General features: G+C 49.4%; 1 protein-coding gene across 2 annotated transcripts; it reads left to right on the top strand.

The window, feature by feature from the left end:
* Positions 1 to 10424: 10424 nt before the first annotated feature.
* Armc12 (armadillo repeat containing 12) lies at positions 10425 to 22557 on the top strand. 2 transcript variants are annotated; one of them, XM_051187124.1, is made up of 6 exons: positions 10427 to 10650; positions 11568 to 11713; positions 11908 to 12042; positions 21461 to 21634; positions 21765 to 21836; positions 22189 to 22557. In XM_051187124.1, exons 1-6 carry the CDS (start codon positions 10488 to 10490, stop codon positions 22519 to 22521), a joined length of 1023 nt encoding a protein of 340 aa, XP_051043081.1. In that variant the 5' UTR covers positions 10427 to 10487; the 3' UTR covers positions 22522 to 22557. The 2 variants fall into 2 exon arrangements, with proteins under 2 accessions (XP_051043082.1, XP_051043081.1); XM_051187125.1 differs by lacking the exon at positions 21765 to 21836 and having other exon boundaries at positions 10425 to 10650; positions 21461 to 21764; positions 22189 to 22416.
* The last annotated feature ends 4953 nt before the right edge of the window (positions 22558 to 27510 follow it).

Below are 27510 nucleotides of genomic sequence, written 5' to 3'. Positions count from 1 at the left end.
ACAGATGTCTGGAACAGGAGTCAGGCCCTAGGCTGCTGGGCTTTTGAGAGCTGCAAATGAACTTGGGTGTGGGAGAGAGGGAGTGCTGTTTAGCTGGTACTTCCCTTAAGGGTGGGGAGACAGAGGGCAAGCGGGAGGTGGGAAGAAGTGAGAAGACAGACCGAAAATGTGTGTGCAGGCTGGGGAGAGAGCTCAGGGTTAGGAATAGTTGCTGCTCTTGAAGAGGACCTGAGTTGGGTTCCCAGCAGGTAGCTCATCACTACCTGTAACCCTAACTCCTGAGGATCTGATGCCCTCTTCAGGACTCAGGAGCTCCAAACACTGCGTGCTCTCTCTCCGTCTCTCTCTGTCTCTCTGTCACACACACAAATAAAAATATTAGCAAAGAAAGCATGTCTCACTTTCATGACATCCTTAGCGGGCCACCCCAGAGTGGTCCATGTGTAGGGGCTCAGGCTCAGCACACAGTCCCCTCTTTGGAGAGGAGCCAGCACTTGGTGCTGCCTTTGCAGGACAGGCTGAGAGAAATGAGAGCTCTCAGTAACACACCAGTGTTTGGGCTGAACAATAGGCAGAGCCTTTGGGGTCCTCTTGCGCCACCCTGCCCTTGCTCCACCACTCCACTCCCCTGGCTCTCCTCTCAGTATCCTGCCAGGGGCTTCCCAAGCTTTCCAAAAAGGCCGGGCTTGGTTGAGGGCTCCGGGAATCCCTGAAGTCTCCGTGCTCCCAAAGCCTGTGACGGATCAAGGGGTGGGGTGAGAGAGAGACTCCTCTGGGGATCTCTTGAATTGGTCCCCTCAAAGCGAGGCTCTCTTGTCACGTGACCACATTCCAGGGCTCCCAAGTCTAGGTCTGGCATGCTTCCCACTATCCTCTGCAGTCTCTGGGACTGAGCATTTGTGTGAAGGGTGGGAAGTGGGGTGGGGGGGCTTTCATTCGCCATCAACCCGGGGACAGGGATGCACCCAGGGCATATGCATCTGGAGAGGTGCGGGTGCTCCGAGGAGAGGCTGGTGAGTGCTCAGGGCTAATGGGGCCCACCCTCCAGGGGTGCGTTCTGAGAGTTCCCTCGGCCACGGGAGGCTGCGCCACAGCGCAAGCCGTGCGAGCACAAACAGGGCGAGGAGGCTGGTGTGAGCGCCTGGGCCCGCTGCCAGAGCGCTGGGGCTGGAACACAATGTCCCGGGCGAGAGCGGGCGGGCGGGCGGGCGGGCGAGCGCGAGCGAGAACAGCCTGACTCAGCAGCTGGGTAAGTGGGTGTGTTCGCCCGCTCCCCAGATCAACCGCTCCTGCAGCCTGCGGTCAGCAGCCGGCTCCGTGCGGAGGGAGGGCGCACAGCGCCCCGAGACCTCCACACGGTCTAGTACAGGGACTCCTCGCACCTGCAGGAAGCCATTGTCAGATCCTCCAGGCTGGAGCACCACCAGTTCAAAGCACCTAGGACGGGAGTATCCTCCTTGCTGCATCCACACCTGTAGAGGACCACGGAGATTCTGGCTACAGATTCCGTGGTCCCACCAAGCCCCACCCACTCTGGAAAGCCTTTGGAGGTCTCAGAGTGGCTTGTGGCTCTTAGTTGCAGAGAAAGCAGTTTGCTTTGGGATTTGGGGGGCAAGGGGGCCAAGGAATAGCATCCTAGAAGAATTAAGACAGAGTTCTGCCCTGTCCTTGGCTGACCCAGAGCGTTCAATGTCTCTTCCTGTCGCCCCCCCCCCTTTCAAAACCACTGGGGCCCTGAAGATTTCCTCGGGGGGGGGGGAGAAGCAGGTGGCCTGGTCCTCTGGAGCCTGAGACTCTGCTTTTTTGCTGTCCCCACCCTCCCACCTGAAGCCACAGCAAAGGCCCAAGAAGCTGGCCACCCAGTCACAAAATTCTTCCTTTCTGCTTGCTGACTCTTACGGTCTAGTGGGGCCATTGAGATCTTGGCAGAGGCAGAACAGGGTGGTTCCTAGTGGGGAGGGATTGTTTAGTGCTCCAGCCTCCTGGGGTGTCTTCAAGGTACCCCGAGGGACACCCTGTGCCTGGAGAGTGCCAGGGCAGGCAGGGAGGGGCTCTGTCCTCTGCTGGATTCCCGGAAAGGTTTTGGCAGACAGAACAGGCCTGGGTTCCAGAGCCTTCCAGGCTGAAGTTTAGGGGAGGGACCCTAGGCTGCTGAAATACCTCACCTGGGCCTAGTGTCTCCAGGCCATCTGATGGCACCATCTGCAAGCTCTGTAGCCAAAGGTGAAGGGGTGGGTGCCAACATGGAGCCAGGCTAGGGACCACTTTTCAACACATGTCCCATACAGACTGTCACCCAGCTGACACTCAACAATACCCCAGGAGGGAGACAACCTGACTGACATTATTCCACCTTGTAACTAGGTCTGTCCCTGCTGCCCATGCTTGCTGGTATAAGTGGCCTGTGACTGGGCACACTCAGAAGACAGCTCCCCTGCCCCGACTACTCCCTCTCCCACTCTGGTTCCCTACCAGACCCTTGGCTTCACATGACCTAGAAGTGACTGACTCAATTGACCACTGAGACCCAATCCTGCAAACTCCCTACAGTGGTAGGCTAATTTTTAGTCACTAAACTAAATTCTACCCTAGTTGGTTAATTTTAATTTTTAAAAATTAAATTACTGGGTATACACAGTCTAATGCTAGCACCGTCTCTTGCTTGCCTAGCTCCAGCTGGAAGAAGGGGGTGAGTAAGGAGGCCCATACCATGGCTCCTGCAAAGCAGACTGCCCTCAAATCCACAGGTGATAAAGCACCCAGGAAACAACTGGCTACAAAAGCTGTTCTCAAGAGTGCGCCCTCTACTGGAGGGGCGAAGAAACCTCATTGTTAAGACCTCATGCTGCAGCATTTCTGTGAAATCAGACACTACCAGAAGTCTTCTGATTCACAAGCTCCCCTTCCTGTATCTGGTGTGAGAAATTGCTCAGGACTTCAAAAGACAAATGTGCCTCCAGAGTGCAGCTTTTGGCGCTGTGCGGGAGGCATGTGGAACCTAGCTAGTTGGCCTTTTTGAAGATACCACCCTGTGTGCTGCTATTCATGTCAAACGTGTAACAATTGTGTAAAAAGATCTCCAGGTAGCGAGCTGCACACACAGAGAACATGCTTGAGAGTCCAGTATGAGGGGTAAATGTTTCATTCTCAAAAAATTGTTTTTCTCCTCCTTCATGTTAGAAGTAGTTCTGAAAGGTACATACTTTCTGGGTGAAGTCAAAAGGCCCCCAAGTATATGATTTCAAGTGGAAAAATAGAGAACAGAAGTCAGGCATTGGCAGTTTTTCCATTGTCATTTGTGTAGCCATTTTTAATATAAATGCAAGATAAAAAGCATTAATGCAAGCAAAATGTTTCTGTGAACACACTTCTACCTGTTAAAATTTTCTGAACAACAACAACAAAATTAAATTACTGAGCCCTTTGTAGTGGTGTACACCTTCAATCCCAGCACCCGGGAGGCAGAGGCAGGCTGTTCTTTTGAGTTTGAGGCCAGCCTGGTCACACAGAGTTCCAGGACAGCCAGGGTTACACAGAGCAACAAAACAAAACCAGATAAATAAAATTACTGTATATATGCCCATAGCTTGTGCGTTTGCATGTATGTGCATGTACGTATAGCAATCAAAGGACAGCTTTGTTGTCTGTTCTTTCTCCTCATGGGTCCCAGGAATCAAACTTAGGTCATCAGACTCGGTGGCAAGTGTCTTTCCTGCAGAGCCATCTCTCTCACTCCAGTTAACTTAATTGCTCTCTCCTTATCAATAGCCTATATTTGATCTGTCATGAAATGCCAGATTCTTCACTTTGATACTTGTGTTTAAAATATTATTTGTTCATGACTTTTTCCAATCCCTTCTCCCCAGCCCTATAGGGTCCACCTTTGGCCCAAATTGTCACACTTTCTGACCTGGGGTTTTCCTTGCTCCTACACACCCTCCCAGAATAATCTTCCCCAAACACCATTTACTGTGTATGTTATCAACTTCAGCCAAGTACACTGGGTACACTGGATACTCTCCTGGGTGTTCCCCAAGCAGAGGCCTGGGTCCATTTATCCATTTCCAGCCACTGTACTGAGCACAGGCCTGCTACACAGTGAGGGACATAGTACAAACCATTAAGTAACCAAACCATCTGATTCAACCTCCTGATTTGGTCTCTGTTCCCAAGGAGCCTAGTGTGTTCCTGATGCTCACTCCAGCCCTATTTTTGTTTGTTTGTTTAGTGGGTATGGATTCTGGTGTGCCATGGCTGAATGTGGCAGTCATGAGACAACTTCCAGAGTCAATTCTCTCCTTTTACCATGTGTGTCCTCAGGTCCTCAGCCTTAGCAGCAAACACCTTTGTCCACTGAGACATCTTGCGGGCCCTTATGCCCCATTTTGCATATACTGCAGACTCTAACATCCAAGTTACCCTGAGGAAGTTTGTGCTAAATCACAAAGATACAGGACAATTGCTGTGGTACCTGCTACTGTGAGAAAAAGCCACAGAGGAGAGCAGAAGATCCCAAGGAAGGGCTGTGGATGTGACTAAATGCTTGCCAAACAGGTAGTAAGTGGCCCTGGGTCCCTGCATCCCCAGCAAGGTGTGGTATTATAATCCCAGCTTTTGGGAGGTAGAAGCAGGAGGATCAGATGTTTAAGATTAGACTTGGCTAAATAGAGTTTGAGGTCAGCCTGGGCTAGAGCTCCTGTCTTAAAAAGAATAATAATAAAAAACTTCTGGCTAGCTCTGAGTCCCTGTTTTAGCATCCTGGTTTTACAGCCACCTCCTGACCCACCAGGAAATGCACCTTCCATAGGAAAGACTCAGACATTGCCAACCCTATTTTGATCCTTTTAATCAGCCACCAACCTTTTCTAGGTTTTATTGCTTAATTATGTCCTGAAGTATCTTCACCCCATTTTCCTATATGCTATAAACTCCCTCATGACAGAGACACTTGAACTTTCATATCATTTACTTAGTCTAATGAGGAAATAAGACAGAGTACTCAGACCCACAGTACTCAGACCACAGGTTAGGTTCCGTCCTTGTTCCAACACTTAGCTATTGGGCTGATTAGCTTACAGAACTGCTCAGACTCAGTTCCTGCATCTGTCAAGGGCGCTGGAAATACAAGGGGCAAAGGTCACAAAGACCCGAAGTGCTGGGAATGAGTTGGCACGTGGTGAGCACACAACAGTTTTTCTTCCCTCAATGGCTGGGACCTCCCATGAATTACAGAACTGTCTTCCCTGGTTAGTGTTTATTACAAAAGAAGATCGACACTGAATAATTACATAGACAGCTCAGTGAATAAAGGTGCTGCCAGCCTGACCACAAAGTTGTATTCCCTTGTTCCCACAAGGTGGAAAGAGAACCGATCTCAGATCTCCATATGCACGCGGTGGCACGAGAGCTCCACCCCCACAATAAATGTAAAAAAAGAAAAGTTACATCTCTTCCAGAATCATATCCTGGTTTAAGGCCACTCCACCCGCATTCATGACAACCTGTGAACCGCAGGCTTGGAAAAAGCAAGACAGTCCAGTCCCTAAAAATGGCAACAAGCATGTTTGTTGAATCAAAATCCGGACATTAGCTTTCCCTCACTCAAGTTCTCGAACACCAAGCGAGTCAAGAAAAGCAAAGACAGAAACGCCCCACCCCGCCGCGCCCCCGCCCCAGCCGCACCCTGTCCCGGAGCCCCAAGCTGCCTGTAGTCCCCAAAGTCCGTTCGTCTCCAGCCCCGCCTCCGATTGCCTTGGAAACAATGACGTTTATGGGGGCGTGGCCTCTCCCCATCCTCTCCAACGGCTTGAGCCGCGCCTTAGCGCAACCTGGGGGGAAGATGAGGTTAGAGTCGCTGGGTCCTCTTCCGCCTCTTAGGCGGGAGATAGCTAGGCACACTGGTCTGCACCCAGGAGGTTTCGAGCCACGCGCTTGCTCTCCGCGATCTAGCCCGAGATCTGAGAGTGCGAGCCTGGGTCCCAGAGAACCTTTCCTGGCGATCTGGCAGGGATGGAGGGCTAGGGAGTCTGGAAACTGCAGGCCTGGGTCCCCGAGAACCTCCCCTGGCGGTCTAGGGGGAGTCTAGAGACTACAGGCCAGTCCCGGAAAGCCCTCTGCACCCTCCATCCTCGACGCTGTCCGGAAAGCTCGGCTGGGCTCAGTCCTGCGTCTTCCAGGGCACCCCCAGGCTAGTTGCGCGCCCTGGGCGCGGGCGGGAAGGGGTTAAGCAAGGTGCCGGCGCGGGGCGCGGCGGGTGTGGAGGAGGGGAGCGGGGAGAAAGTGAGAGCGGGGGCGGTGGGGGGGGGGACCGGAGCGAAAGAACATCCTGTGCCGCCGCCGCCGGATGCGAGGGGCGGGGGAGCGGGGGAAGCCGGGCGATGCGCTCCGCCCCGCGCTCCTCCTCCAAGGCTCTGCCCGCTCCCGCGCTTCACACAGGGTCTTCTGGTCCCCACGCCTTCGCGGGTCATGAGCTGGCCAGAAGGGCCCCTCGGCTCGAGTTCCCGGCCGGGGTAAGCGCGGGGAGTGTGCGATCCGCTGCGAGGCACTGGCGCCCCCAGCCTTTCCCTCTGAATACTGATGGGGAGGTGACACGCGCACCGATAGGGTGGGCACCTTTGGGCCAGTCCTGCAGGCTGCACTTTCTGAGCCGACACGGAAACGCTGATTGTGGAATCTGAATCTGACGAACCCCACACTGCGGAGATTAGTTCCCGAATCAGTCGGACTGCAAAGGGCTTGTAATGAAGACTCAATACTCTGGCGGATAAGATCCCCAAGAGATAGGCCTCAGAAGTAAAGATGGTTTAGCGTGTAAAGGCGCTTCCTTGCCTCCAGGTTTGACGACTTGAGTCCGATCCCCAGGTCCCACATGGTGGGAGAACTACCGACTTTTGTTTTGTTTTTTGTTTTCCAAGACAGGGTTTTTCTGTATTGCTTTCTGTTCCAGCCTGCCCTGGAACTAGCTCTGTAGACCAGACGGGCCTCGAATTCAAAGAAATCTGCCTGCTTCTGCCTCCTGAGTGCTGGGACTAAAGGTGCGTGCCACCAACGCTAGCGAGAACTACCGACTTACATAAATTGTTCTCTGACCTCTACACATATGCCTTAGCACGAGCATACCCACCCCACCCGCTGGATAATTTAAAATTTGGGGAAACCGGGCATGGTGACAATAAACCCAGCAATCAAGAGGCAGGGTTAAGCCTTTAAAAAGCCAAAAGTAAAATAAATAAAAATTGAAAGAGAGAAAGTGATGTAGAGAAATATTCCTTACCTGATCCAATCAGAAAAGGACAGACAGCAGTGGCCCACGCCTTTAATCCCAGTAGGAGCAGATGGATCTTTGTGAGTTCAAGGCCAGGCTGGTCTACAGGGTGAATTCCAGGAGAGACTCCAAAGCTACACAGAAAAACCCTCTCAGAAAAAGGACAGAGCCTTGCTAGCTGGTGCAATGCTGCTATGGATAACAGTTTTTGCTGTACAGATTAGCCTTAAACTGCTAGGTAATCACGAATGCCTTGAACTTCTGATCATACCCTCACCTCCTGAGTGCTGAGCTTACAGAAGTGTACCGCTTGGTTTCTTTGAGGCCCCCAATAGAGGAGCCTGAAGCCCGGAGGACACTGAAACACCCGTGGTCCATGCTTGGGTGAAAACAATGAGGAAATAGCTTTGGAGTTCCACAGATGGATGGTGGGCCTTTCCAGTCCAGCAGAACGGTCAGGGAGTGTGCCTCTGGTGTATCCACAGTGGAGGCATCCAGGAGGCCTCCAAGGGGACAGATAGGCTTGCCCCTTGAACTAGAGTCAGTGTTCCTGCAGCTCTGTGCTGCTTAATCCCCAGGTTCCGTCTCCACAGGCAACTCCATGACTCAACACAGAAATCATAGAACCAAGTGGTTATACCTGCTCTGAGTCGTGGTAGTGTGACCAGCATCCATGCTGCCATCATCAGTTAACTAACCTGCACTGAACACTTGGGTAGTATTAACCCCGGAAGTTAAAATGCTACCATAGGGTAGGAGCAAGGGCAGGCTGTAGTTGGGTGGTAGGGCCCTTGACTCAGTGTGTGTGTGTATTGTGTTCCTTCTTAAATGTAGCCTCTGGGGGCAGATGCAGATCCCTCGGTAAATTTGCTAGCAAAACTAGCCCCATCTGAGTGCTCTGGGTTTGATTGAGAGGCCCTGTCTTACTGAGGAAGGTGGAGGAGTGGGAGTGTGCTGACCAACCTGGGAAGAAGGCACTTCAGATGAAGACTTGCCTCCATCAGATTGGCCTGTGGCCATTTCCGTGGATCATTTTCCTGATTGCTGATTGGCCTAGGAGGTGTCAGTTCTAAGCAGGTGAGCCTGGGCTGTATAAAAAGGCTAGCTGACCATGAGCCAAAGAGCTAGAAAAAAATCAACCAACCAACATTCCATGGTTTCTGCTTCAGTCCCTGCCTTGATTCCCTAAATGATGGACTGCAACCTGAACTTGTCAGCCAGGCAGACCCTTTCTTCCCCAGGTTGGAAAGCAAATTAGAACATACAATGGCAGAAGGTCCATGTTGGAGATAAACAGATAGTCTTGGAAGTTGGGCTCCCGACAAACACACACACACACACACACACACACACACACACACACACACACACACACACCCTCAAGGGGGGGGGGACCAAAGGCCAAAGCCCAGACCTCTGCTGCCCTCTAGTGGAACAGATGGTAGTGGAACAAGCCACCCACCAACCCCTCCAACTTGGCTCAAAGAAAAAGGAACCAGAGAAATAAAGATCAAAATAAACAGCACACAGGTGTGAAATTGTCATAGTGAACACCCTCGATTTAAACAATAAATACATATGCCAATTGAAAATAAAACAAGATCTGGAAAGATGGTTCAGTGGATAGAGCATTTGCCATGCAAACAAGGACCTGAGTTTGCTCCCCAGCAAAAAAAAAAAAAAAAAAAAAAAAAAAGAAAAAAAAAAAAAAAAAAAAGAAAAAAGAAAGAAAAAGCCGAGCACAGTAGTGTGCGCCTGTAATCTCAGCACTGGGGAGTTAGGGACACAAGAGGATCCCTGGGGCTTGCTAGCCACCTGGTTAAGTCAAGTCAGTGAGCCCCAGGTTCAGTGAGAGACCCCTGTCTGAGAACAATATGACAGGGGCCAGAGAGATGGTTCAGAGTCCACACTGCTCTTACAGAGGACCCTAGTTCTGTTCTTGGAGCCCACATCTGACAGCTGAAAACTGTAACTCCAACTGCAACAAGACCTGATGCCTCTTGCCTCTGAAGGCATGTGATTGATGTGCACGAAGCCATACACAGATGAAAACACATACACGTAATTTAAAAGTAGTGCTAGGCAGATGGAGAGAGGGTTCAGTGGTTAAGACCATGAGTTGTTAATGCAGAGGACCCAGGTTCAGGCCACAGCACCTGCAGGGTAGCTCAAAGCGGTCTGTAATTCCAGCGATTTCATTTCCTCTTCCAGCCTGATCTCCATGAGTGCACATACATACAGGAAAGCTAAGCATTCATATATGTAAAACCAATGAATAAATATTCATATACATATAATGAGAGAAGCTTAAGATATGCTCAGTATTGATCTCTGTCCAGTGTACCTATGTGTGAACACACGCGCATTTATGCCTGAGTGTCCACCCACAAACAGGTGCACACACAAGTCTTCACAAATGCACACATACCTCCTGCACACTCCCGCAACAAAACTGGTGGAGCATGGTGGTGCACACCTGTATACAAGCACCTGGGAGGTAGAGGCAGGAGGATCAAACAAGATTTTTCTTAACAAGATAGTAAGATGGAAGACAGCCTGGACTAGATGAGGCTTCATCTCAAAAAATAAAGGAGAGAAGGTGGAGAGACAGCCCAGGGGTTAGAGCACAGCACTTGCTGTTTTTCCATGAAACCCAAGTTTAGTAGCACTCATATCAGGCCGCTTACACTGTCTGTAAATCCAGCTCCAACAGATCCATTGCTTTGCTCTGGACTCCTTGGGTACCCATATGTCACACACATAAACATAAATGGAAATATGAAAGCAGGGTGTGGTGGCACACACCTTTAACCCAGCAAGGAAAAGGAAGAGAGGCAGGTAGATCTCTGAATTCCAGGTCAGCCAGGATTATATAGTGAGATACTGTCTGTAAAGGAATAAATGATGAAAACATTAAAAAGTGCCGTGATGAGCCCATGGCCTTGCCTATGCCAGGCAAGCCCTCCCTACCTTCTACCCCAGAGTCTCCAGCTTCATCTCCACAGCCTCCCAACACTGCCCTCTCTCCTTTGAACTGCTCTGGGTGGGCCTTCTGTTCCCCTGAGGGCCATCCTTAGCCCCATCAACTCCCCAGTGTCCTTTGTTGCCTCGGTTCCAATTCTAATGCCCCGGTTCTTGGCCCTGCCAGGGTTCTGGTTCCAGAATGTTCTCTGCAGGTGCCTTGGGCCTAGCTCCCACCTAGACACAAGGCAGCACTGAAGACATGGGCAAGACCATTCCCCGGTGCCTGCAGCAACTGGACCTCCGCAAAAGCTTTGTGGGCCTAGCTACAGGCGCCGGAGCCATTTACCTGCTGTACAAGGCCATCAGGGCTGGCATAAAATGTCAACCGCCCCTCTGCTCCAACTCACCCATCTGCATCGCCCGTGAGTGTCCAGTCCCTGGGGAGAGGGCTCTGTCCCAGGAGGTACCCACTCCCGCTCCCAAGGCCTCCCCTGGGGGAACACCCAAAGGTGACTCCTCTCTTCCTTCATCCCCTCCTCCAGCTTGCCTCAGCTTCCCTCTCCTCCCCAGCACCCAAGGCAAGGCCTTGCTATAGAAGATAGTTTGGGGGGTTCTTGGATAGCAGAGCTCATGGAGTTGAACCCCAAGAATCATCCACCCTGTCTCTCTGCTTTATGTTTTAGACGTAGAATCATCTTTCTTGTCCCCATGAACTGGAGACAACGAGGGAAAGAAAAGTTGGGGGACATTTTACCTTCAGCTTTCCACCCAGTCATGGGGTGCTTTAAATTTTTACTTTATGTGTTAGGTGTTTTGCTTGCGTGTATATATGTGCACCACTTTCATGCAATGCCCACAGAGTCCAGAAGAACTTATTGGATTGCCAGATTGAAGTAACAGGTGGTTGTGAGCCACCATGCTAGGACTTGACCCTGGGTCCTCTGGAAGAACAGCCAGTGTCCTTAACAATCTCTCTAGTCCCCATGGGGTACTTTTGTGCCATCAGAGAAAGGGTCAGGTCTTTGAGATTGTTGGTTGTCATCTGCCGGGGTATCTGGTGAGAACAAAACCCTGCCTGTTCCTGCCATACACTAGGAAAGTTGTGGCTGTGAACAGACAATTGAGCAAGTGACAAGGCTGAAGGCCCAGCTTGTGTCATGGTCCTCGGTGCGGTCTCTAGTCTGTGCAGCTTGTGCGAGAAGTGCTGGACGACACAGAAGCCTTCCTCTTAGAAAAGTCTGTGTGTTCAGCTCCCTCCTCCCTCTCCCCGACTTCCCTGCCCCTGGCTTCCATCATTTCTATGTCTGTACCCTGAACTGTGGGCCTGGCTGCTACCTAGGCCTGGCCATCGAGAGAGAGCGCCACGGGCGGGACTCGGGTGAAATTCGAAGACTCCTCAATTCTCTAGAGTGCAAGCAGGATGAGTATGCCAAGAGTATGATCCTGCACAGTATCACCCGCTGTGTATACTTACTGGAGGCTGAGGTGAGAGGAGGCGGGGCCCTCCCTGTCAGTCTGGCCCCACCCCAGTCTGCCGCAGCCCCCCTACAGCTCACCCCTAACCCCATGGCTGCCTAGGCAGCATCTCAGACTCGTCCCTCTGTCTCAGAGACTGGGGGGACAGTGGGCCCAGGGCGCCCGATTCTCCTGTCTCTCCCACCTCTCCTCACACACTCTAGGCCTCGGCTTGTACTATCGATGACATCAGCTTGGTGGGGGAAATGCTGGATGACAAGGACAACAGTGTCAAAATCCAAGCTCTGAATGCCCTTAAAGCCTTCTCTGGCATCAGGAAATTCAGGTTCAAGATCCAGGTGAGCCTGCACAGGGCCTGCAGGGTGTCCCCAGGGTCTGGGTCCTTCGATTTGTGTCCTGTAAGAATAAGTGAGGAGATGGTGGTCTTGCTCCCTCACAGGCCACCCTCATTCCCACACATCTGATGGCACTGGACCCCCAAAGAGCAGAAAGTCTCGCAGTGTCTTAGATACCAGCACATAACACACTGTTGGAGTTAATAACCGTGTAACTCCTGAGTCCCTCTCATTTCAATGCCAGGTGTTGTCTGCCTTGTGACAGGCTGGTTGTGAAGCTGGGGTGACCACACCTTCCTCCTTAGGCTTGAGAATGTGCTGAAATGACAAGGCGCCACAATTCCACAACAGCCACACAGAAGAGAGGAGAAATAGGCCAAGGTCAGGAGAAAGGACGGGAGCTTGCTTTCCGCAGGCCAGACCCTATTCCCTATCGCTCAGTTTCTCCACACTTCCCTGTGGAGGGATGACAAAGCTAGTGGCCACCAGCTCTGCCCCCTCCCGCTGTGGAGCTTGGAATGAGGCTGAAAATTCCTGTCTCCTAATCCTGGTTTAGTCTTTTTGGTGACCTAAGGGCTCACTCACCACAAGGATGTTACAAAGTGTTTAAGAAGCAAAGGCAGCTGCAAACCCCACTAGTTCTGTGGGGGAGTCCTGCCTCAGAAGCAAGAGGCCCTGCTGGCTTTGACACCCACCTCCAAACCACGGAAGCCAGGTGAGGTGTCACACACCTGTACTCCCAGGGTTTTGGAAGTGGAGGCAGGAGAATCAGGAGTTGAAGGCCATCCCTGACTCAGGGGAAAAAAAGTAAAATCTAAAATGTATGGTCTTTGACCGAAGATCGCTTTCTAACAAAATGCTTCTCTCTCACCAGTTAAAATAGCTAAGGGCTGGGAGACTAAAAGCACTGGCCTGAGCTTGATTCCTAGAAACCAGTGGATGGAAAAAATTGACTCCCAAAAGGTGTCCTGTGACCTCCATGTGCATGGCATAGCACACGTACCCCCAGTCTCTCATACACACAATAATCATGTATGTTTTTAAGAAGCAAAAAATTAAATATTTAACACACGCACACACACACAGGCTATTTTCAAAACAGGGTTTCTCTGTGTGGCCCTGGCTGTCCTAGAACTCAACTCTTGTAGGCCAGGCTGGCCTTGAACTGCCTGCCTCTGCCTCCCGAGTGCTGGGACTAGAGGCATGCACCGCCACTGCTCTGCTTAAAAAATATTTTGTGTGTATGAAGCACAAAGAATCAATCAAACAAAACCCAGGGCAAGACGGCTCAGTGGGTAAGGGTGCTTGCCTCTAAGCCTGGCCACCTCAGTTCAGTTCCCAGACCCCACATGGTAGAAGGAGAGAATCGACTTCCACAAGTTGTCCTCTGACCTCCTCATGTACACATCCGGGCAGCGTCTTCCCCAAATGTGGCCCAGCCCCAAGAATGAGCACAACCTGCCCTCTGGAAGGGCTGTGGCCTCCCCTTTGATGCTGTGGGTGCATTGCAGTTTGGATGGCAAGGCAGGCAGTGGGTAATGTGTTGTAGCTGAAGCTCTGTGTGCACAGGCAGACTGTAGGTCAGTGGCTTGTGCTTCATGGGGACAACTTGAGGGGGGAAAGGTCTACTTTGGCTCACTGTTTCAGAGGGCTCCAGGCCGCTGTGGCAGGGGCAGCGGGGTGGAACCCCCCCGCCCCCCCGTTTGTGGTGGTAGAATGTGTGACATAGGCTGTGCTCAACACATATCATGAGGGAGAGAGAGGACAGAGGAACGAATATAGCCTCTAAACCCCACCCATAGTGACCCACTTCAGCCAACTGGGTCCCACTGTAAGGAGTAGGGTTTTTCCTCCTACCGCTGGTCTTGTCCCGCCGCCGCGCCAGCCCCAATTAACACACTGAGACTCTGTATTTGATATAATTCTGTTGGCCCATTACTAGTTTCTTATCGGCTAGCTCTGTCTTAATTATTAATATTAACCCATTTCTGTTAATCTAGTATTTCCACTTGATCTTTTCTTACCGGGGAGCCGGCCAGCATTCTGCTTTCTCCAGACTCTCCATCTTGACTCTCTTTCCTACTTCCTCTTTCCTCCTCGTCTCCTAGTCCCGCCTATCTAGCTTTCCTATTGGCCAACAGTGCTTTATTCATTAACCAGTATGAGAAACATATACAGAATGACATCTCCCATCATCCCATCTCCCAAAAGGTTCCAGATCCCGCCAAACCTTGCCTGTGGAGAATGTTTTATATTCATTTTTTTAAAAGTGTGTGTGTGTGTGTGTGTGTGTGTGTGTGTGTGTGTGTGTGTTTGTGTGGGGGGGTATGTACACTGGGTGCAGTGACCTTGGAGGCCAGAAGAGGGAGACACAGTCCCCTGAGGCTGGACTTAGAGGCAGCCCTAAGCTACTTCACTGATGCTGGGAACTGAATTTGAGTCCTCTGGGAGAACATCAAGGGCTCTTACTCCTAGCCACATCTTAACCCCTATACTTCTTATTCTAACTATAATTCCTCCCCTGCCCCCAGGTTTCATAATCATTGTCCTATGCATAACGAGCACATTGAGTCCATCTGCTAAGGTCTCCCAAGTCTGAACAGTTCCTACAGTGTTTGTAGGTTAGTTCTCCTGAGACTCGGCATAGACTGTTAACTGTGAACCCCTGTAAAATAAAAAAGGACTCTCCCAACATGGAACCCCAGAGGGGACATTCCCATTCCAAAAGGGGGGAGGGAGGTGAGGGGAAGAGTAGCGGAGAAAGGACGGTGGGAGCAAAGCCCAGGAGGGCAGACCTTAAACCCTGTAGCTCTGTGCTTGATTGCATAACCCCACCCCTAAGGTCCTGCATTTGCAATCTCTCTCTCTTGGGCTGGCACTACTCTGTTTATACCCACAGTTTTCCTCAGCAGACATCCCACATTCTTGACATCCCTTATCTTGGAGTAGCCATTGCAGCTTAGTGTTCCCCTCACAGCCTTATCTGTAACCCTCTCAGGGGCTTCTGGAAAGGGACACAGCTCTATAACACTGCCTGACTTTTGTGACTTGTGTTTATTGCCTGGCTTGGGCTTCTCTGTTCACTGGAATCTTGGTGGAAGCAGCTATGACTTCATAATTTTTTAAAAGTTTATTTAGTTATTATGTATACAATGTTCTGCCAGCATGTATGCCTGCACTGCCAAAAGGGGGCACCAGATCTTGTTATAGATGGTGTGAGCCACCAGGTGGTTGCTGGGAATTGAACTCAGGACCTCTGGTAAAGCAGCCAGTACTCTTAACCTCTGAGCCATCTCTCCAGCCCCTGACTTCATAATTTTTGTCCTGTGCATATCTGCAAAGCCAGCCCACGATCATGATACCAAGTTATACTGCCAGCTTGGGAAGTGGCTGGGCCACCTTGCATCATAGCCACGGTGGCCTTTGAGTTGCCAGAGCAGCTGAACAGTCTTCTAGGTGGCCCTTTGACTACAGAGTACTCCAGTGGCCATCTCTTTTGAAAGGAAAGTCTTGCAAGTGAATCTGCAGTTTCATACCCTGGAGTGGGGTTTCACCTCAAATGTCTAGAAGGCACCTTTCCTATTGGTTCAAGCAAAGTGTTCACCTTTTCTTTTCTGGTGCCAATCTCTTTAACAAGTATGGCCATTTTCTCTGCAATTTTAAAATGCACTCCTGTTATTTGTGCACAAATTGCATGTGTTCAGATCCCTCTGCTCTGCTCTTTCCTCCCAGTCTTCACTGTGAATCTGGCTAAAGGTGGTTAACAATAACCATGCTACAATAACCACACCACAGCCTGAATGTTGTGTTGTTTTTAAAATTGATCCACCAAATCAATAGGTCTATTGCTTTTAAAATTCAACCTCACTCAAAATTTCAAGGCACATGAAAAAAATTTAGACAAATTCTTTATGAAACATGGGTGACCTATGCTCCAATTCTTAACCTGTTCCTCATTCCCCACCTGAAGAAGCCTCACAGACATAGTCTGTACTGTTTGGTGTCTGTCAGTGTTCTACATTCCAAACAGCCCCCAGAATCACCCACCAATCTCCACTTCCAGTGTTCTGGGGAGTTTCTAGCCTGTATCTCCAAACTTTTCCAAATTCCTCCTGCAAGCAAGTTCCAAAGGCCTAAGAGCCACACCAGGGAAATTGCAGATGCCCAACAATGTTTGACAGGTGGGGCTGTGTTAGCAAGAGCCCCACTCCTGGTACCAGTTTCCTGTATGAATTAACTTTGCAGCATTACTGCCATGGGAGTGTGAGAAACAACTGAAGGAGGAAATATTTATTTTGGCTCACGGTTTCAGATCATCACAGAAGGGAAGATTTGACAGCAGCTTGGCTCCTGCTGCTGGTAGCGTGTGGTATGGGGGTATATGCCATAGAACACCAGGAAGCAGAGAAAGACACAGGACTGGAAGGTCTAACTTTCAAAGGCCTGCCTCTCCTGACCCACTTCTCCCAGCTAAACCCCACCTCTTAGTGATCCCACAGCATCCCAAAACTGTGCCCTGAGCCAGGACCAATGATCCAAAACATGAGCTGGGGAGGGGCGTTTTGGTTTCAAATCATACATACATATGTGGTTGGTTTTCTTCTGTGGTTTGCTTTCACACGCACCCCAAACATTGAAAAGACCAAGGTGTATCCTTCCCTGGATGTTTTGTTTCCTTCTTTTGATAGTGGCCAACATACAGTGGTCTGTTTTGTGGCCATCTCACTGTGTGTCCATGGTTGGACATTTCCTCTTTCCCTGGTAATTCCTGCATCCATACTTGCCATGAGCAAGCTGTGCACACCTCCACATAGCCCTGGGAGCTTTACTGTAGACCTGCCTGCAGGAGAGGGAGGGCTTTTCCACAAGCATTATCCCATCAGACCTGTGTGAACATTTCTGTTGGCTCACCCTTTATTAACATCTGAATATTCCAAATTTAACATTTCTAGTCCTGTTTAGTTTTTTATTATCAGTTTGACATAATCTTAGTTGAAGTCCACCAGACTGGCTGTGGCAATTCTATGAGACTGTCCTGACTAAGGATTGGTGTGGGGCCACTGTGTGTGGCACTGTTACGGGCAGGTGGGCCCGGGGCCTTGGTTCTACAAGAAAGATAGCTGAGCCCAGTGAGTGACTAGAAGGCAACATTCCTCCATGGTCCTTTAAAAAATTTATTTTATGTATGAGATTTTGCCCACAAGTATGTATGGATGCTACATTCATCCCTGGTGACTCAGAGACAAGAAGAGGGGGAAGATCTGGAGTTATGGATGTTGTGAGCCACCATGTAGATGCTAGGAATTGAATCTGGGTCCTCTACAAGAGCAGCCAGTGCTCCTAACTGCTGAGCTGGTCCTCTAGTCTCTCCTCCCTAGTTCTTGTCTCCAGGTTTGTACTCTGCCTTCACCTGTGATCCAGAACTGTAAATAAACTTTTTCCTCCTCCATGTTCTTGCAACCGTGATGTTAGTCACAGACACACACACACACACACACACACACACACACCAAGCTAGGACTGTTTGCTACATGGGAAAAACAGTTTTGAAACAAAAGTTTGGGCTGAATTATCATGGTGTATTTCTGTAACCCTAGTATTCAGGAGCCTGAGGTCAGATGATGATGAGTTTGAGGCTGGTTTGGAGCTCTAGGATGAGACTATTTTGGAAACAGTTTTCCTGAGGTCTTGACTTGCTACTGCCCCCCACCCCAAATTCTCAACATTGCCTGAAGTCCTGGTCCTCCCAGATCACCAGTAAGCAGCTTCTAGGAAAGAGGCTGGGGCTCCACACATGCCCTCACCCCAGAGCTACAGCCCTGCTTATTGCATGCCCCTCATAGTATCCATGCTCTCTCTTTTTTGTGTAAGCTGAGCGCTTTCTATTTAGAAGTGCTTTCCAGGTCCCTGCAGCCTGGGGAGGGGGTCCCTTGCTTCCTCATGGCCAGCTGCTACCAAAGGGCCTCTAACCCATCTGCCCCACTTCCTCAATCAGACCAACCCTGTTTGCCCTTATTAGAAACTTTGAGCATGAAGGGTGACATTGGCGGTGGGCCATGCCTTTTTGCCCTAACCCCAGCCATTTATAATTTTGTGTGCATTGGTGTTTTGCCTGCATGTATGTCTGTGTGAGGGTAGCAGGTCCCCTAGAACTGGAGTTGTAGCCACTTATGAGTCATCTGGGTGCTGGGAACTGAACCCAGGTCCTTTGGAAAAGGTGTCAGTGCTCTTAACCGCTGAACCATCTCTAGCCCACCCTAGCTATTTACAAGGAAGCTTCAGACCCTCTCTCCCTAACCCTGCACCTGTCCTCCTTCCTTTGAGGCCCTGCCCCAGACTCTTACTTGCCCTCAACTCCCAGCAGGCAGTGCGGTGGGCAGGGAACACCCTCTTTCACTGGAACTCTGCCTCACTACTATAGGGCCAACTAGAGCTTGTGTTTGGTGGCCATTCTCAGTCCAGTGTCTCAAACCTCAAAGCTCAAGGTCCCTCCATCCACTTGTCTGTTGCGCCCTGGCTTTGGGGCACTGAATAGGGCATTGAAGACAGAAGGAAGGTTGCTGGTCCTCGAGGGATACACATCCTAACAGTGCCTCTGAGGTGACAGCTCCTGGGGGGGGGGTGAAGCAGCTTTAATTCCCATGCTCAGGAGGCAGAACAGGAGGATCTCTGTGAGTTAGAGGCCAGCCTGGTCTACAGAATGAGTTCCAGGACAGCCAGGGCTACACTGTGAGATTCTGGAGGGGGGGGGGAGGGAGAGAGGGAGGGAGGGAGAAGGGAGGTGGGTGGAGGAAGGCGGTGGGATGCCACTTTGAAGGAAGTGCTCTTTTGTCACCTCTATGATGAAGCCTTTGTGACATCAAACATGTGCTTTTTAAAAGAAAACATAGGATGGGGACACTGCTCAGTTCATAGTTTGAGCCCAGCCTTTGAGAAGCTGGTTCCATCCCAATTAGCTGCATAGCAAAGCTGAGACCAGCTTAGGCTACATGTGACCCCTTTTAAAAATAAAAACAAACAATCATAGTCGTAAGATTAAAATTTTAAAAATTGAAAAGATAGCTAAAAATAAAAATTAATTGATGGCTAGTGATGGCTCAGTGGTTAAGAGCACTGGTTGCTTTTCCAGAGGTCTCGAGTTCAAACCTCAGCATCTGAATGGTGTGGCTCATAGCCATGTAACTGTGGGCCCATGGGGTCTGATGCCCTCAGCTAGTGTGCATACATGAAGACACCATATCCACAGACACAAATACATAAATAAAAAAATAGTTGACAACATCAAATGCCACAGAGACATAGCAAAACTAGGTGTCTCCCACATTGCTGATACATATATGTAATAGATGAGTAGTCATTTTGGAAAATAGCTTAATAGTTTCTTAAAACATTAAATATACATTTAAATATATAACTGCTAGTTCTACTCCCAAGCTTTTATCCCAAAGGAATGAAAATTTATGGCTGCATAGGAACTTACACAATTAACTCATCACAGCCTTATTTCAAATAGGTTCAAACTAAAGGCTATCAACTCATCTTTCAGTAGGTGGTTGTTTAAACCATGGTATATCCATTCAAAGGACCACTACTCAATAACAAAGAGTAGTGTCTGTGTTGACACATATGACTCGGATAGATCTCAGTGACGTTATGGTGGGCGACAAGTTAGCCTTCTGAATAGGTTTGATGAAGTTTAATCTCATTTATAGGACATTCTCAAAAAGTTGTTGAGTTGGAAGGCTGATCAGCATTTGCCAGGAGTGGGGAGGCAGCTGGCAATGACTATGAAGGGTCTCAGGAGAGATCCCGGGACAGCTCCAATGGAGTAACATATTGATGTCAGTGGCAGTTACAAAGATGCTAATGAGATGCAGACCGGGGGACTCTGACACTACCAATACCTTCTCTCTAGTTTTGGTATTGTACTATGACTGGGTAAGACAAGGCTATTGAGGGAATGAGCAAGGGATCTTAATATTTTTGCAGCATCCTGTAGCTCCAGTTCTAATTGATCTTAATAATAATAATAATAATATCAGGGTAAATGCAGCCACTTCTTATCTTGCCAACTCCTCAGCCTGAGGTGGCTCGGGACCTCCTTTCTGCCTCACTTGTATTCCTCTCTCCACCCAACCACATCACCCACTTCCTGCTTCCTCCTCCCTAGTGCTGTTATCAAAGGCATGAGATCCCAAGTGCTGGGGTTAAAGTGCGTGCCACCACTGCCTGGCCTCTATGGCTAGCTAGTGGCTAGCTCCACCTTCGGATCTCCAGGCAAGCTTTGTTAGAGCACAAACAAAATATCACCTCAGCTTCCTGTGAATTTATAATTATATAAATAATATGCTTAACATTTTGAATTTACTATTATAAACATGTCGCAAATATGTGTAATGGTTTTCTTTATGAAAAGTCACCACATAGGGCGTGTGTTTAGAGACCTTCTGAGGTGACATCTTCCTCAGGAAAGCCTTGTAGGATGTAAGGAGAGTGAACACAGCTGTGGAAAGGTGTTCTCAGCAGCGGAACAGCTTGTGCAGCCTCCTCAGGCAGGAGACTAGCTGGTATGTTCAAGGACATATCAAGTAGACCAGGCTGACCTCGAACTCACAGAGATCTGCCTGTCTCTGCCTCCCAAGTGCTGGGATTAAAGGCGTGCGTCACCACTGCCTAGCTCTTGTGATGGGTTTTTAAAAAACACACACAAACTATATGTTTTTTATTGTGTGCATGTGTGTGCACGGGCATGCACATGCCGTGGCACACTTGTGGAAGTCAGAGGACAACCTGCAGAGATCCGTTCTTCCCTTCCACCTCGTGGAACTTGGAAACTAAATTCAGTTTGTCAGGTTTGGTGGCAAGCACCGTTACCTGCTGAGCTGTCTTACCAGCCCTTTTACCGGCTTTTTAAAAATTGTTGTTGCATGTGTGAATGGTGAGTGCACACAGGTGCCACAGTGCATGTGTGGAGGTCAGAAGACAACTTGGTGGGATTGGTTCTCTCTTTCCACTTTTATGTGCATTTCAGGGTTTGAACTCATGCCAACAGGCTTGTGCCGAAGCACTTTACCCACTAGGCCATCTCACTAACCCCTTTTGCTAGGTTTGAAGATAAAACTGAAAAAAAGGGGAGAGGAGGGAGGGAGAGAGAATTGGAAAATGATGCAAGTTGGGGCTTGGAGGGAATGTGAGACCAGTGGCCAGGACCAAGAAAGCAGATTTGGCATGGGGAGAAAGTGGTTTAACGAGTGGGCTGGAGGTTCAGGAAGACAGAGAGAGCCCAGCAAGCAGAAGAATCCATGTGAGGGGGTAGTGGCTAACCAAGGCACGTGGCACTTGCTGGGTCCTGGGTGGGTCAGTGTTGTGTAGTGTGTCCAGGAGGTCACCATATGAGAGCAGGCCTGTCTCTCCACCCCAGGAACATTCCATCAAGGTGCTGGAGCTAATCTCTACCATCTGGGACATGGAGCTGCATGTGGCTGGCCTTCGCCTCCTCAACAACCTCCCGCTCCCTGACTACGTGCACCCACAGCTGAGGCGGGTGATGCCCGCCTTGATGGAGATCATGCAGTCAGACTATATCCTGGCACAGGTGCCTGCCCATCAGGGCCGCGGCTCCACCCCCAACAGTCCTGGAGCAGCAACTAGGGGAAGAGCAGAGGTTCAAGCCACGATTGCTGAGGCCCAGACCCACCAGCCCTCTCCTGCTGTTCCTTCTTCAGGTACAAGCTGTCCGCCTGCTGAGTTACCTGGCACAGAAGAATGACCTTCTCTATGACATTCTCAACTGTCAGGTGAAAGAAGATGGGGGGGTGGCTGAAGGGATGCTGATGCTGGTGTCGGGAGGATTGTGTTCACTGCATAGATTTTTCTTAAAATTACTTTTTAATGTGCATAGTGTTTGCATGTGTGTCTGTGTGCAGTGCCTGGGGAGACCAGCAGAGGGCATCAGACCATCTCCAACCTCACACATGGATGCTTAAAAAGTTAATCTCAGGAAATCACTCATGTTCTCTGACCATGATGTAATTTCTCTGGAAAACGGTGATGAAAGGGAAACGCAAATGTAGGCTCATCAGAGCGCAGAGACAGCGGGAAGCCAAGGACAGGTCGGAGCTCACGAATTGTCTCCCACTCCCACCACAGGTGCATTCCAACTTCCTGAACCTCCTCCAGTCCTCACAGCCAGGAAATCTGCTGTTCGAGGTGCTGGTATTTGCGGAGCGGCTGAGTGAGGGTCGGAAGGCAACTCACTACCGAGCAGTGAAGTGGCATTATAACGAGCAGTCCCTGCATGAAGCCCTCTTCGGGGACGAGTCCAGACTGGCTGACCGCCTGCTTTCCCTGGTCATCCACCCTGAGGAGGAAGTCCAGATCCAAGCCTGCAAAGTCATAGTCAGCTTGCAATGTCCCCAGGACTTGGGGTGCCGACCCTCAACCTGCCGTCCCAGCCATTCCTACTTTAAAAACGGGGAGTAACGTTAAGGAGAACCAATAAATGCGTACGGGAGGGAAGCGTGAGGCTTCTGGAAGCACAAGTCTGTCCGTTGCCTCCCAGGGCCTGGGTGGAGGCGCTGTTTGTTCATTGTGGCCTCCGCCTAGGCCATGGCACAGCATGGGCGAGTCTCCCAAACACACCCCGCTTTTGTGTTTGGGAGACTGAATCCCTCCTTCTGTTGCTGCTCTTCAAATCTGTTTTTCTTTTTCCGTTTTTTGTGTGGTGTGTGTGTGTGTGTGTGTTTCCGTGTGTGGGTGCATGTGCTCATTTGTGCATGTGTGTGTCTGTGCATGCAGAGGCCCACACTTGATGTCAGGCTTAGCCGCCTCCACCTTACTCACTGAGGTGGGGTGTCTCAACCGAACCTGCTCACTAATGTGGCTAGCCTCTGCAGCCAGTTCATTCTGGAATCCCTGTCTCTGCATGGACAGGCAGCCAAGCCACTCTGCCTGCTTGGCATTTGCATAGGTTCTAAGGAATCTGAACCCCAGTATTTGATTCCCGAAGTCATCTCTCAGATGTCTTTTAAAACCTGACTGTGGAGCCATCCTCCTAGAGGTGCTGAGGGGTGTGTGTGTGCATGTGTGTGTACATGTATCTGTGTGTGTCTATGTGTCTTTAAGTGTCTCTGTGTGTGTATGTGTCTGTCTGTGTATGTGTGTCTCTCTGTGTATTTTAATGGAACTACAGGTGCTGAAACCAGGGTCCTCTACAAGAGTATCAAGTGCTCCTAACCGACGAGCCATCTCTCCAGTCCTCCAGTTACGGCTGAAGACTCTCCCCCACCCCTGCTGTGGGGAATGGTGTGGGCCTTTAGGAGGTGGGCCCTTGTGGGAGGTGCCCCTATGAGGCTGTGGGAGGCCTCTTTCTGGTGATATGTCTGTTGGCACACAAGCCCCTGCTGTGAAATGGCACCATCCAACCCAGACCTCACCAGAGGCTAAATCAGTAGGGCTTGCTTGCCTCATCCTGGATTTAGAACCTCAAAAATGATGGGTTTAAGCCAGGTGTGCTGGCACATGGCTTTAATCCCGCACTCGGGAAGCAGAGGCAGGCCAGTATATGCATCTGACAGGGCACATTCTCACTCATTTTATTGGTCTGTTCTTCTAGAGAACCCGAATACAACTCCCTACAATCAAGGCACTTTTATTTTGCATTTTTATTTGTGTATGTTTGTATATGTGTGTGCATCTGTGCCATACCACAGCACATATAAGTCAGAGGACAGTTTGCCGGAGGAGAGTTAGTTCTCTCTCCCACCATGTCATCTGAATTGAACTCGGGTTGCCAGGAGTGGCGGCAAACACCTTCACCTGCTGAATCATCTTGCTGGCCAGGGCACCACATGCCCCTTCAGGTCCTGGCTGGAGGAAGAGCCATGGCTTGCTCAGGGACTCCCATTGAGGAGCTGAGGAAGACCCCAGTGTGTTCTTGAGTAGTAAACAGGGAAAGGGACCATGCCTGTGTTACCTGCCTCTCAAAGTTGCCACCAGAAATGACGCTATGCACATTTGCTTATGTATCAGTGGCCCCAGTGGGGCTGTGGAGGAGAAACTGAAAATATTTGGTGACAACATCGAGGGACAGAGAATGACTGACAGACCAGGTAAGAGTGACAGTCCTGGAGTCAGAGTGCTGGATTCGAATCCTAGTCCTGTCACCTATTAGCTGTGTGACCTGGGGTGTGGTATGACCCTGTTTGAGCTTCAGTCTCCTTGTCTATAAAATAAATAGAAAACAACCCTTACAGGCCTGTTGGGACTGTGATGACATTAGAGGAGCTGTGCTGTGAAGTCATCATGGAGAAGACACAGATTGTCACTCCTCTGAGAGACAGCCCTGGAGAGACTGCCCAAAGACATAAAGCAAAGATCAAGTTATTTGTTATCTCAGAAACTTAGGAGTGTTTTTTTGGTTGACTTGTGCATTTCCATCAAGCTGTTGTTGTCCCCACCTTGGCCAGGGCTCCCTGTAGTCTGCTGAGATCTCAATCAGAGCCTGTCCCCTTCCAAGGGGGCTCATTTGTGTGGCCACCTGATGGCAGGCCCTCACTCTCTCTACAGACTGTTGGAGCATCCTCAGGTCATGGCATCTGGCTTCCCCACAGCAAGTCCAAACAAATCTGAATAGTGTGTATTCTAAAGAATAAAACAGGGAAAAAATGTGTCTGGGGCCTGCAAGATGGCTCAGTGGGTAAAGGTGCTTGCTGCCAAGTTTGAGGACCTGAGTTCAATCCTCAGCACCCACACAGCAGAAGGAGAGCAGTGACTCCTACAAGCTATCCTCTGACCTCATGTGTGCCAAGGCAGGAAAGTGCCACTCCATATACTGCAAAATGTAATAAATGTAACTTTTAAAGGAAAAGTATTGCATCTTAATTCTTCCAGAATAAGTTTCCTCCTAGAGGATTTCAGTTTTTAGCATCTTTGAGAAGAAACATTGACAGTCAAGGTAGATGGTGGCTGGCTGCATCATCCTCTGACTCACATGGGGTACAGTACACAGGCTGGGATGTCATTGGTCTTCTACATTTTGAGTGTCACAAAACACACAGAGTGAAGTGTCCACTCAGCTCTGATTGATGGCTAAAAGATTGAGGGCCAGAAGAACCCAGATTGACTTTAGTTTAATCCCTAGAACCAATGTTAAAAACCATACAGGATCAGTTGGGCATTGGTGGCACACATCTTTAGTCCCAGCACTGGGAAGGCAGAGGCAGGCAGATCTCTGTGAGTTCCAGGTCAGCCTGGTCTACAGAGTTAGTTCCAGGATAGCTTCCAAAGCTACAGAGGAACCCTGTCTCCAAAAACCAAAAACCAAAACAAAGCAGAAAACTCCTGCAGTAGTCCAGGAGTGACCAGGAAGCTCCATGACTGGACAAGGCCCTGCCAACGTGGACACAAAGCCAAAAAAGACCCTTGGAACAGATACATTAGCAGACAGAAAAGTGCAAATGAGAAGGAAGACCAGAGCAAGGGGCAAACGGGCTGGTGCTGACCATGAACTATAGATCTGATTGCAGAAAACCAGACAAAACCAGAAATCAGGCCTCTGCAGCAGAGAAACAGGAAGCCAAGTGTCAGGGGCCCCACCCCTCTCCTTGCACAGAGAAATATTTTATCAACTAATCTATATTTTTTTGTTTTTTGGTGTTTAGAGACAGTTTCTCCATGTAGCCCTGACTGGCCTGGAATTTTCTTTGTAGACCAGGCTGGTCTCGAACTCAGAGAGATCTGCCTGTTTCTGCTTCCTGAGTGCTGGGATCAAAGATGTGAGCCACCACCACCCAGCCTGTCAACTATTTTATAAATGTGAATTTTTTAGTTGCTCTAGAAACATTTGTAAAATGGAGGATGAGGAATATCACCACATCCTGTTTTTAAAGTGTAAATTATTTTTTAAGAAGTGAAACCATAGCTAGATAGTTGTGGCGCACGCTTTTAATCCCAGCACTCTGGAAGCAGAGGCAAGAGGATCTCTATGAGTTGGAGGCCAGCCTGGTCTACACACCGAGTTCCAGGAAAGCCAGGGCAACACAGAGAAACCCTGTCTTAAACAAAAACAAACAAACAAACAAAAACAAAAAACAAAACAAAATTAATTCATTTGGTGGTTACTTAGTACAACCAGGAGACAGCAGGACACTGAATCTGCGAGGCTGTGACCATCTCAGGTCAGGGCAACATTCCATAGAGGCAGCTAGATTTTATTTTAATTTATTTGCATTGGTATTTGCCTGCATTTATGTCTGTGTGAGGGTGTCAGATCTTAGAGTTGCAGACAGTTGTTAGGTGCCATGTGGATGCTGGCAATTGAACCTGGGTCCTCTGGAAGAGCAGCCAGTGCTCTTAACCACTGAGCCATCTCTCCAGGCTCAAGGTGGCCAGTTTCATATCCAACAATACAAAGCACACTAAACTGCAAATTGGAGTATCAGTTGTATATTTGTGCCTGCTATAGAGACAGCGTGAGTGCTGGGAACTGAACTCTCTTATATTTTTGGTTGTGAGTGTAGCCTTTAACAGCTGAGCCATCTCTCCAACCCATGTCTGGAATATTTTAAATTACATCAGCTCTCCTGTTTCTAGAACTGTTTCCTATAAAATCACTTAAAGCCACTCCTCAGTCCTTGTCCTGTCAGGACTGTGATGACTCTTGTCATAGTAGCCCATTTGACCTAAAAACTGTGATAATGTACTTTGGAGAATGGAAACTTGAGTATGTACTGTATGTGAGTCCGTGGAAGGGGAGATTCTGAGAGATTGACTGTTATGTGAGATCTTAAAGGAACTTTGCCTGGTCTGAGGCTGAAACATCACTGAGTAACTGTTCAAAAGGGACAGCACGTCGGGACTCCAGAGTTCTGGTACAAGTGTTAAGAATGGAAATGTCTATGTGCTTTTCCACGACCAATAAAATCTCACTTGTGGAAAAACAAACAAACAAACAAACAAAAAACTCAAAGCAACAACAACAAAAACAGGGCTGAAGAGACGGCTCAGTGGTTAAGAGCACTGGCTGCTCTTTCAGAGGACCTGAGTTCAATTCCCAGCACCCACATGGTGGTTCACAATCTGGCTCCAGCTCTGGAAGCTAACAGCCTCTTCTGACCTCTGAAGGGCACAAGGCACACACAGGGTACAGGGACATTCGTGCAGGCAAAGATACAGAGAAAACAAACAAAACCCAGACATGGTGGTGTGTTTGTAATCATAGAACTGGCCAGACACAGCGGGGGGCCTTGGGAACTCACTAGCCAGCCAGGCATGTATATAAATCCCAGGCAAGGAAGAATCACTGTCACAAAATACTTTCAACTTTTTAAAAAGTGGATGGCACCTGAAGGACACCACAGATATGGACACACAAATGGAACAGTAATGTCAAGATGAAAGAGAAAGCCACATGGCAGCCTGCAGGTGCTGGGGATGCTAACAGGACAATGAGGGGACCCCAAAGCAGCTGCA

This window comes from Phodopus roborovskii, unplaced genomic scaffold, assembly GCF_943737965.1.
Source record: "Phodopus roborovskii unplaced genomic scaffold, PHOROB, whole genome shotgun sequence".
Classification (NCBI taxonomy): domain Eukaryota; kingdom Metazoa; phylum Chordata; class Mammalia; order Rodentia; family Cricetidae; genus Phodopus; species Phodopus roborovskii.
This window is presented reverse-complemented; position numbering and strand designations above follow the sequence as displayed.